This window comes from Cynara cardunculus (assembly GCF_001531365.2).
Source record: "Cynara cardunculus var. scolymus isolate 2C chromosome LG 14, CcrdV1, whole genome shotgun sequence".
Taxonomy (NCBI): Eukaryota; Viridiplantae; Streptophyta; class Magnoliopsida; order Asterales; family Asteraceae; genus Cynara; species Cynara cardunculus.
Genome location: NC_037541.1, coordinates 13,892,247 through 13,904,641, shown reverse-complemented (window position 1 = coordinate 13,904,641; position 12,395 = coordinate 13,892,247). Strand labels below are relative to the sequence as shown.

The window sequence follows — 12,395 nt, the reverse complement described above, 5'->3', positions numbered from 1 at the left end:
TCGACAGAGACAAATAATAAAATAGAACATTAAAATCGAGATATATCTCGTTGCATTGCGCGAGTACCCTTCTAGTAATAAATAAGTAACTTGGGTGACACGTGTCATCTTTTGGTGAGTTGTTTTTCTTATTTTTCTGTTTAAACACGTATCTAGACATAATTTACATTAATGGTTCAATTAAACTCATTTGAATGTATTTAGACACAATTTACATTAGTAGTTCAAATAGACTCATTTGAATGTATCTAGACACAATTTACATTAACAGTTCAATTATACTCATTTGATTGACATGTGTCCTCTTATTCAATCAATCTCACTAATTTAGGATGTAATTGATTTTATTCTTGGGTTAATTAATTCGTGTGGTTACTGATTCCTGGAAAAATGGTGTTTACTTCTAAGGATAAATTCAATTTACTGATATAGTTTCATTTTTAAATTCAATTTTATTCTAAATTCAATTTACTGAAAAGTTTTACTTCAGAGTTATTTCAATAAAACAAGTCTGAAGTCATTCTTCAGAGTTAGCTCACCGAACTCATAAGTCTTTTTTTTAGACTTAGAAAAAGAAGTCTGAAGTCTTCTTTTTCAGACTTAGAAGTCTGAACTCTGAAGTCTTCTACAAGTCTAAAGAGTCATTCTTCAGAGTTACCTCACCTAAATTTTGAAGTCTTCTTTTTCAAACGTAACTCACCTGAACTCTGAATTCTTTTTTTTCAGACTTAGAAGTATGAACTCTGATTTAGTGGGATTGATTTTATATTTCAGAGTTATTTTAAGAATATAAGTCTAAAGACTCATTCTTCAGAGTTAGCTCACCCGAACTCTGAAGTATTCTTTTCCAGACAGAGCACCATGCAGAGCCTTTGCATATTGCATGCAGAGCCTCTGCATTGTGCATGTAGAGCTTCTGGCTTGCCTATATAAAGCTCTGAAGTTTGAAAAGTTTTACTTCAGAGTTATTTTAAAAGTACAGGTCTGTAGAGTCATTTTAGATTTACTTATAAGTTCAAATTTAATTTACTAATATAGTTTCATTTCTAAATTTAATTTTATTCTAGGATTAACTTCATTTTAACTAATTATTGATATAATTTTATTTATACTTCAGAGTTATTTCAAGAGTACATGTCTGAAGTAACATCGTACTTTCGATGACCATTTATATATGTAAGATAAGTTCCTGACATGATTTAATTTTTTCAAATTACCCCGTGTAATACACATGATCGAACCTAGTATGTGTGTGTGTGTGTGTATATATATATATATATATATATATATATATATAGTAACAACTCGTCCTACAAAGATAAAATGTGAGAATTGTTATCTCCAAGTCTTGAGTAGTGGGCTAAAAATAACTTCCACTATGGTTTAAGTTGAATTCGAATTTATTGTGTCAGTCTGTTGCTTTGGAATTTTGGGGTGTTACAAATGTATTAGAGTCGATCCTTGTATCATCAGGATGGTGGGGCAAACCTCATCGGGTATGATGAGTCCTTGAGATGGGTTGTTTATAACATCTTAGGCGAATCTCAAATTGCCGATGACAAGGATTAAGATTTTGGGTAGGTTTTACGAAGTGGGGGAGTTTGTAACAACTCGTCCCACATGGATAAAAGGTGAAAATTGTTAGCTCTTTATATATAAAATTTGCGATTCAGTTTAACCGAAATAATAAAAAAAATAACTGAAACCAAATTGAATAAGGTATATTCTTATTCAGTCAACTGCACCATTTTAACTTGAAAACCAAATAACCCAAAACCATTATGATTTTGGTGGGTTATTCGGTTTATAAAAGTTTTCGATACTCCAAAATATGACCCCTGTCACTTACGTTTCTATCATGATCGTAAATCAAAACTAATGGGTTGTTTATCTGGGACGGAATACGATAAGACATAAGTGCATCTGAGAAATTAAAAAAAAAAACAAACAATGTGAATGACCCTACCTCTAACGAATCAGATATAATATTGATTTACTTTTGAAAATGAACACTTATTTTTAGACAAATTGTAAGTAATGCAGACATTTAATTTGACACTGAGGAAATAGTAAATATTGTGATCAACTTCTTAAAATAGAAGGGCAAAAAGGTCAAAAGAAAAATAAGGAAATGGAAAGGGTACGTGGCAAGCTTGAAAAACCACGTGAGGTGATTCTCACTCTTAGCAAACCATATAAAAAGTCATACCAGATCTCACTAACCACCGAAAGAGTGTGACCAAGCAATTAATCTCTCCTCTCTCCTTCTGAGAGAGAAGAAGAAAACCTTGTGTGTGTATGTGTATGTGTATGTGTGTGAGTTTTAGTGCGTGTTTTGTATATAATATATATATATATATATATTGTCTCTATATATGCGTGTTTGAATGATCAAAAAGTTTGTTTGAGAAAACTTGTGAGACAACCGATTGATCAACAATTTGGAAGAAAAAGCTTCGATTGATTCATCATAGATATATACATTCGTTCGCAAACCTGCTGCGGGAGGTCTCCATTGATTGGAGCTTTCGCAGCAGTGGACACGTAAGTTTCTCTCTCTCTCTCTCTCTCTCTCTCTCTCTCTCTCTCTTTCTGTGTCACACACACACACTGATCGAACAAAAGAACACGAAATTAAATAACACTGGAATGTACAGAAATGAATTTAATGCATAGTAAGAAATTGTGGAAAGTTTGAAGAGAATTGAGTGGATTGTTTGGTTTAATTCTGCCGATCAATCAAATTTGGAAGAAAAGCTTTTATATCAATCTAATTCGTCGAAGACATTTATATTCATATATTTGAATTCAAGCTTTTGCAGGATACACACAGTAATTGCACAGAAAAAAGCACGCAATTAATTTAGATGCATAATACGTCTCGATCCCACACATTGGAATTTATCGAAATGAATTGAATGGTGAGGAAAATTACGGAAAGTTTTGAGAGAATTGATTGTTTGGTTGATTAATTATGCCGATTAATCAAATTTGTATAAAAAGCTGATCAATTCGTCATAGAGATTTATATGATCATATGTTTCGAATTCCTACGAGTTCTCCATGGATTGGACCTTTCGCAGCACACATGCACATAAACAAGCAATTCATTGAGATATATGGTATGTATGTATCAATCGATCAATAAATATGTTCTGAATGCTGAATAAAATTTTGGGAGATTCGGAGAAATTAAAGTAATTCTTGCAGATTTGCCGGATGCGAAATTCGATTGATCGATAGGTTGCGGAAACAGCTTGAGTTGATCGTGGATCGATCTTCAAGGTTTAAGGTATGTAGAAATTTTGTTTATTATGCCAAATTGATGTTTTGAAGTAAAACACGCAAATCAATTGATCATTTCTATATTTTTTAGCGGTTAATAATTTTTGTTTCGGTTGTGTCATGCTAGTGTAATGTTGATAATATAATGAACTATTAATCGTAGAATATGGCAGGCATGTTATTCGTATGTCCCCATTTTTTAAGACTTGATTTTCAGCCACACGTAGTTAGAATGAATGTTCACCAAAGTGACTTGGTTCTTAAGAAATGAAGAATTCATATCAATAACATTAAGCAAGTCTTAAAGAATTAAAAGGTTACCGTTAGTATGAAAAGTTTCAACCTGTAAAGTGTCAAAAGCGAGAATGATGTTTGACCAGATTTCCCAAAAAATATTTCCAAAAAATATTTCATCTTATAAGGATTTTAATAATTTAATTAATATAGTATTTTTAAAATGAAAAAACTGATAGAGTTGAATATAATTTCTTTTTAAAGATTTTGAATTTGAATTTTTCATTTTTGAAAAATTTAATAGAGATACTTTTAGGAATATTTGTTTACTTCTTAATAGTTCTATTAAAAGGCAACATTTGAATTGTTAAAAAGTAAATCTTGTTTGGAAAAAAAAGATCTGTTTCTTAATGGTTTTAAAATCCTCTAAATGATTTTGTATCATAGGTTTACCATTCAGCTCCCTAATTTCATTGTAAACAATTACCAAACAATTATATTTCATTTTGCACTATACCATTAGAGTCTCTTCATCATTCTGTATCAAACCATTCAACAACTGTCAAATAGCATATTAATAATTTTACATTGTTATAAAGTCTTTTCAGAAATAGTTTTGTTTATATTTTGAGACATTCACAAGTTATACATACATCTTACTGAGTTAGATCATACCTTCAAATTAAATATACTTAATTTATTTTGATTTAGAGCATTTTTACTATTATAAAACGTATTGAATAGAATTTGCAATTATAAAGAAAAATTATATAAATTTGCAGAACAAGAAAATAACACTCCTACTTGATTATTTAGTTGACAGACCACTTCATCTGGATTCAAGCAATTATTGTTTAGTAGCTGTATATTCTCAATTCAATATTTTATTGAAATTAAGTTTCAAAGTAAATTACAAAAATCATCCCTACAGTTTATGGAAATTTTTGTTTTCATCCCTTAACTTCAATAATTACAAAAATTGTCACAATGGTTTGTGTTTGGTTTTGAAAATCGTCCCTGGCCATTAGGCACTTTGGGATCAGCCGCTAAATTCCCCCTTTATGCAAGTCATGTGACTTGTGAGGGTATTTTGGTTATTTTATATAGTTTTTATAAACTGAAATTTAGTGTACAAGTCTTTAAAGCATATATACAATTTCTTAAGAGTATTTATGAAAGGAAACAAATATCCACCCCACCACCATCTTCCCTCTATCTTCAACTCTTCTTCATTCGTTGCACCTGCGTGGACCTCCTGCAACTCCATCCATCACGGCCACCATCACTTCCCTCTTATCATTTCTGTCACCTTTATGCAACCTTATCCACCGCGCCCTTACACCCTCTGTCCCCTGTCAAAGGGACGGACCCAGGTGGTTTTGGTGGTGATGGTACCACCATTTCGTTCCTCTGTTATACCGTAAAAAATTATAGGATCATAAAAAGTGTTATAGTATCAATTTGTTGTATGTCACCATATATATTTTGAAACTACAATGAAGATATGGATTTATATTGGTAGAGTTGGTTTGCAAGATTTTTCTTACACTCTACACTTAAGTTCAAATCATAATCATGTTAGTCTCATTTTCTTTATTTTTAATTTTTAATTTCATATTTATTTTGTTTCTGAAAAAAATATTGCAATAAAAAACTTAAAGACATGACCTCACTTATGAAAAGTAGTGAACTAACAACAGACCAATGATGATTTTGTGAAAAATATCTCTATATTTGTTTCTTATAGTCAAATGATGTCACCGTTCAAAAAAAATCTAAGTTCGTCCCTTATCCTGTCACTCCTTCGATTTCTCCATTGAAGCACCATTTCACCCTCACCATATTCAATTATTCATTATTTGCAAATCTATAAGAGTATTTTTTTTTAATTATATACATTATAACAATCAGTGTAAACATAATTAAAGTCTGTAATTTAGAATAAAACATATATAAATTTGCATAGATATTGTGTTTTTTAGGCATTGGAAGTCGGATGCAGTATCTTTCATGTTATTCTGTGCATAGTATATTTGTTTAAATAAGCGTCTGCACAACAAACTTTCGTCTTTTTCGAAAAGAAAAATACTAAGGAGTTTGATGAATCTGTTAGATTTACACACTTCTTTTATATATTTATGGTGGTACAACTTTAAGGATATTGCATCCCCACCCTCATAAGACAAACACTGTATAAAACATCTCTAAAACTATATTAAAAAATATATTTTAAAGACTTAAGATTTTTTATGTTAAAATAGAGAGAGAGAAAAAGAATGTACAAATCTTCAAATTTCAAGACAACACTAAAACTTATTATTATGAATCTTTTCCACTGAGCTTGAATATGTAATAATTATATTTATAGAACATTTCAATTATATAATTAATACGGAAATCACTAAAATGGAATTGCGGTTAGAGTTGGATATAATTTTTGGGTGATGTTGTATGCACTTCTTTTAATATCAGAATTAAGTCAGATCATACATTTGAAATATAAAAAGTAATTTTTGATATTGATGTGTAGAGAAGAAAATTAGTAAACAAGACGCATTTAGCAATATATATGAGTATATTTTTGCCACCCCTAAGTTTTGTAGTGATTTTGCACTCCTTTTTATATTAGAATCATGTCAATTATGTATTAAAAATGTAAAAGAGTATGTCTTAATGATGATGTGTGTGAGAAGAAAATTAGTAGATAATAATATATACAAGGTTGTATTTAAACCATCCCTTTAAAAATTACAACACAACTAATTTCCCTTTCTATTAGATTTCACCCGTCAAGGTATGCTTGTTGATTAAGATATTATCAATCGGAATATTTGTACGGATTCCCTATGAAAAAGTGATAGGGTTGCTATTGATGAAGATTGTTTTCAAGTGTCCTGTTCTTTTGGAAGAGACGGATGCTTCAAGCAAAAGAACCTTAGGCTTTGGGTAGAACGCTAATACTAAAGTCTTCCCACATTGATATCAACTCCATTGACAATCAAGAGACAAATTTTATTTGTATTCTCTTTGATTAGTATTTGCTCCATACCACTGATCCACATCCTTAAACTTCATTTATTACGAAAGAAGACTTGTCCTTTAAGCATAGGTTACGATAGGAAATATAAAAGAATATATTCAAACTTTGGTTTTATCAGAATCTCAAAATCATCCTCAAAAATGGAGAAAGAACAAAAATTTGTCTATATGTGCATAATTTATTTTGAAAGGGAAAGATTGCATTAATTGTTTTTTACTTCATAAATTTGTTAGGAGTATTAAACACAATTACTTATGGAATTTATTTATTTTTTAAATAAATTATGAAAAATACTTAAGAGATCCTTCAAAAACCAAGATGGAGAATCAAAATTCAAAATTTATAAAAAAAATCATTCTAACTCCAACAATTTCTTCATTTTTAGAGATTACGACATTGATTATATTACAATTATTTCATGCATTCTTAATAAAATATTATTTCATTCGTCTAAACAGTTAATTTCAATGTTTATTATTGATGAAAAAATATATAAAAAGAGACTTCTCTTTTATAGTAATTATTCGTTTTGAAATTCTTTAAATTTGGAGAATTTTGCTATTTCTCTCATTTCTCCATTTTAGAGCCTTAGAAGAAATTTTTTTGTCTAAAATCCTCAAAATCTCTATTTTCCAAAATATGTTGGAGATCTCTAAGGCCTAAGGATTTATATACTGAACACTTATCAGGTAAGAGATGCTTACTCGATCATAGATAATGGTGTTTACCAAGGATCTTACCGGATCATTTTGCTGATGGAAGTTAGGGTGGTCCTATCGGTGCTTACCCAATTTGTATTAATAAATGGGCCCGAACCCACAAAGCCTAGCTAGCCTGGTTATCTCAAACCGGCATTTGAACCCATAAAGCCTAGTCGCACCCGGTCAAAGTTTGTGAGGCATGATGTGTCCAAAGGTCACAAAAAACAGAATTTCATAGACGATGTCACAAAGGTCCTATACAAGATACTACAATGTCGTGTTCAGATTACTTTTAGTATTCAATATTTCGTCACTGCGAATAAAATTAGCCGTTTATCCCTTGGAATTCATGTTACCTTGCTGAGATCTTAATGCCCCAATATTTTCGGTCCGACCAAGGTTATATTTTGTCGTCTTTAGCTTCTGTATATAATGTTCGATACTTCTATTGTTTTAGGTTCAAAGGAGTATAGTACTCATGTTCTACAGAAATGTTTCAGGCAATCTGATCAAGGAGGAGAAGCTTCTATTGTTTGCTAAATGATGGCATGCAGTACTATGTCCGTTTCCAGCCAACCGACTACCCCGAAAGCCGAAAGCCCGAGAATGGGACAACGGCCGAACATCCTTAACCGCTCGATCTCCGGCCAAAACTTAAGACAGCATGCGAGAATTCAAAGAGCATATTCTGACAACAATCTATGTTATTCCGCTCATCGTGTTCAAGCCTCGATGAATCAACCCAAGTTGAAAAACGGGATTTTCGACTTCAATTTATCGGGTTCAATTATTCCCAACGCACTCAAGACATTGTTATTTGATCCTGAGATAAACACGGAAACAGATGACGAATCAACGGATGCTAGTGATGTAGAAATGGAGAAACAAGGGAAGAAACGGGCGAACTGGATAGAGATGCTAATGGAGATTCGAGGCCGATGGGTTCAGAAACAAGATGATAATGAAATTGATGGTGATACTGAAGAAGAAAAAGGTTGTGATGAAGGTGGAGATGGAGATGGGTGTGAGGTTGATTATAGTGATGATGAAGGGAGTGTAAGCATCAATCAGGAAGCATTCTCCAAATTGTTGAAACATGTTTCTTGGTCTGATACCAAGCATTTCTCGCAATTGGCTTTTCTCTGCAACATGGCCTATGTTATCCCAGAGATTGAGGTATGTTCTAACCCATTGCTTATATTTTTCTGATAAATTTGAGATTACTCTCCAAAAGAGCCATAAAAACAAAGAGGTTTCAATATGTATCTAGGATTATAGATCCAAATTTAGCCGATGTGAGACTAAGGGGCCGTTTACCAAACACTTACCCGGTAAGCTCTTACCAGTAAATTTAACACTACCACTTACTTACCGGGTAAGACTTTTATCCACCAAAACGATATTGTATGCAACAATTTACCCGGTAAGCGCTTACCATGGTAAGAGTCGTCGCCCTCACTTACCGGGTAAGACTCTCGATCCTTGTCTCTCTCTTACCGGGTAAGATTCTTAGTCCTTACTATATTCATCCGATAAGGTAATGTGACTTGGTAAACGCTTACCTGAGTAAGCGTTTTGTGAGAAGATGTGGAACCTCGTTAGATTAATCTTCAAAAAAGCTCTTGAGAAGAGAATGAGGGTTCCAACATATAAAGAAAAAAATGGTTCAAATTTAGTTGATGTAAGACTATAACAACATGCCCCTCCAATAGAGGCTACACGGGCAAAAATGTTGTCCCAGAGTGTCAAGAGGGGGCTAGACTCGTCTGAGGGGCGATAAACGAATAAAGATTCTTCTAGAATGTCGGGTCTCTATGGTAGTAGACCTTAGCTTTGATATTATGTAAGAATATGTGGAAGCTTATTAGATTACTTTTAAAAAAGCCCTGATGAGAGAATAGATTCAAATCCAGCCTATACAAGACTATAACAAATTTCTTTTTTTTGTGAGGATATGTAGAACCCCGATAGATTACTTTCCAAAAGAGAATGCATGTTCCAATATATATATAAAGAAGAAATTGTAGTCAATATGGGATTCTAAAACGCCTCCTCCAACTCAGGCTCGACCGACACAAATTGTCCCAATAAGGGATTAGATGAATACATATTTCGCTAGATTGCCTTATAGTGCCAAGTAAGTAGTAACTAGAGTGCCTACTCTCCAAAAAGAACCGCTTAGTGTTTCATATATATATATATATATATATATATATATATATATATATATATAAATGAGAACTAATTAGAAACAGAAGAAGAGTGAATGCATATAAAAAAATCTTGGAAGTCAAACATGTAAAAAATTAAAGTTTTTCGACATTCTTGCAGGAAGACGACTTAAGAAGATACTATGATTTGACATTCGTAACATCTTCCTTGGAGAAGAAAGCATTAGCTGAAGCCATCGCAGAGGACTCAATTCGCTTACCCATGACTACTTCAATTACCAACCAAACTCTCGAAAAATACGGTGAACTCAAGCAGCAGCGTATAACCCGCACTTCTGCTTACGAGATAGCAGCCTCGGCAGCAACATATGTCCAATCCCATGCCGGCGGACTTACAAACCTTAAATCCGAACCGCAACAGCAGGAAGCTGATGGCGTCTTAAGTCGCAAAGATGACTACCCGTTAGACAAAACCAATTCTTCTTCTCCAAGAGTATACAATTCAGAGATGGCGGCATTTATGGCGGCTTCAACTATGACCGCCGTTGTGGCGGCACCCGAGAAAGAAAAACAGGAGGCTGCAAGGGATCTTCAGTCACTTCACTCCTCCCCTTGTGAATGGTTTATTTGTGATGATTCCAGCATTTATACTCGATGTTTTATTATCCAGGTACGTTTCTACATCATCTAAATTTAAGAAAATCAACCTTGAAACTAGTAAATAAAAGTTCTTCTTAGTATTACTGCGTATGTCATATGAAATTAATCAAAGAAGCATTACAAACTGGCATTTCGGTTAAAGAAAAAAGAGCTTAAAAGAAAATTTTGTGAGAACTTACTAACCATTCTACCTCCTGACAATTGCAGGGTTCTGATTCAGTGGCATCATGGCAGGCAAATCTCTTCTTTGAACCAACTAAATTTGAGGTAGGATGCTTTTCAAAATTTAGCTTATTTGACTTTCTTTATTTTGTAATTTATTTTGGACAAACTCTTTACTTTGCACATTTTTTAAAGGATTTTAACAAAAAATATTATTCTTTTTGAAAATAGATGTCAGACTTCTATACGTTAAACAATAAAACCCCCAAAACTTGGGCATAGCAAGCCCGAAGCCCTAAAAAGCCTAACATGCCAAGTTTTTTTTTCTGGAAAGCTTGGGTCTAAAAAGCTCAAACGAGACCCATTTTCACACAAACAAGACAGAGATCAAATCTATGTACATCAAAATAGATAAACACTAAAACGTGAAACTCGGGCATAACAAGCCCGAAGCCCTAGAAGCCTGACCAGGCTAATATTTTTCTTCTTAAAAAACCTGGGTCTAAAAAGCCCCAACCTAAAAAAGGCCTAATGGACCCATTTTCACACAAAAAGCTCGGGCTACGAGATATGTTTATTTTGGTTTGGTTTATGCTTCTCTAATAACTTGTCTTGATGGTAGCATACGACAAAAACCGCAATATATTGACCATAAAGAACCCATTACAGGGAACAGGGGTGCTAGTTCACAGAGGAATATACGAGGCTGCAAAGGGAATATACGAGCAATTCATGCCGCATATTTTGGAACATCTGAACAGATATGGTGAAAGAGCAAAGCTTCAATTCACAGGTCATTCTCTTGGAGGCAGCCTCTCTTTACTGGTTAACTTGATGCTACTGACCAGAAAGGTTGTGAAACCATCGGCTTTACGACCAGTGGTCACCTTCGGTTCACCGTTTGTGTTCTGTAGTGGTCAAAAGATTCTCGATCAGTTGGGGCTAGACGAAAACCATATTCATTGTGTCATGATGCACCGAGATATCGTCCCGAGAGCGTTTTCATGCAATTACCCTAACCATGTTGCACAATTGCTCAAGCGGTTGTGTGGTACTTTCCGCTCTCATCCATGCCTAAATAGAAACGTAAGTGTTCTTTCCGTCCCCCTTCCGTCTTTATCTAATATCATACTTAGATTATCCTCATTTTCACAACTAGATATTAGCTTATTTTTTGAGCTTATTAGAAAAGTATCGTTTGGTTAGACATAAACTTCAAGTAGCATTTTAATAAGATACGGAGGCTTTTTTCCAATTTTTTTACAATTATACCCTTAAAAATTCTAAGTTATTAAGTTTTAGGCATATCAGCTAGTTCTTTCAGTTTTTCCCCTCATATTTTTCCAATTAATATTTCAATATTTTTTCAGGTCATTTTACAATGTTATCAAGCTAACAAATAGTTTTAGTCCGCAAAACATTAGCGGTATCGTAGCCCTTGGCCTTCTAAGAGGTCAGGGGTTCAAACCTCACGATAGGTGAGGAGGGTGTGTGAGTTTATTTATTGCATTTGCCGTATATAAATATTATATACTTAAAAAAAAAAAAAACATTAGATTAAAGCTATTCATAGAATGGCATTGCCAAACTACCTCCTAAGTCTATTTATGTTCGATATTTGCAGAGGCTATTATATACACCGCTCGGGAAGATGTTCATCCTCCAACCTGATGAAAAATCGTCACCACATCATCCTCTACTCCCTCGTGGAAGCGCTCTATACGCTATGGAAAATACTCAATCTGGTTCGACCAAAAACGCTCTTCGTTCCTTTTTAAATTCCCCACACCCAATAGAAACCTTACAACACCCAACAGCCTACGGGTCCGATGGCACCATCCTTAGGGACCATGACTCGAGCAACTACCTCAAGGCCGTGAACGGAATCATAAGACAACACACAAAGACGTTCATCAAGAAACCAAGAGAACAGAGGAACCTTTTGTGGCCGTTATTGACTTCACAATCTCCGCATTATTGGAGTCAAGAAACAAAACTCGATGAGAAAAAGTTGACGGTTTCGGATCAAAAAAGGTTGATTACGACAGAAGTGGCGTGAAACCTATAGTGAAAACTAACTTAACTGGGGCAATGTTCATAAGAGGTTTGGCTTCAAATTTAATTGCATTATTGTAAATTGTG

The 12,395-nt window shown here is 33.7% G+C and overlaps 1 protein-coding gene across 1 annotated transcript; it reads left to right on the top strand.

Moving 5' to 3' along the window:
• The first annotated feature begins 7,803 nt into the window (after positions 1–7,803).
• LOC112526709 lies at positions 7,804–12,395 on the top strand. The gene is made up of 6 exons (XM_025137102.1): positions 7,804–8,436; positions 9,592–9,814; positions 9,902–10,101; positions 10,299–10,358; positions 10,923–11,339; positions 11,878–12,395. Exons 1-6 carry the CDS (start codon positions 7,804–7,806, stop codon positions 12,310–12,312), a joined length of 1,968 nt encoding a protein of 655 aa, XP_024992870.1. The 3' UTR covers positions 12,313–12,395.

Bases quoted from the DNA above. Each gene is read 5' to 3' on its own strand.
- LOC112526709 (XM_025137102.1), top strand. From the start codon at position 7,804: ATGGCATGCAGTACTATGTCCGTTTCCAGCCAACCGACTACCCCGAAA. The intron at 10,359-10,922 runs GTAGGATGCTTT...AACCCATTACAG, and splicing joins TTGAACCAACTAAATTTGAG to GGAACAGGGGTGCTAGTTCA. The intron at 11,340-11,877 runs GTAAGTGTTCTT...CGATATTTGCAG, and splicing joins ATCCATGCCTAAATAGAAAC to AGGCTATTATATACACCGCT.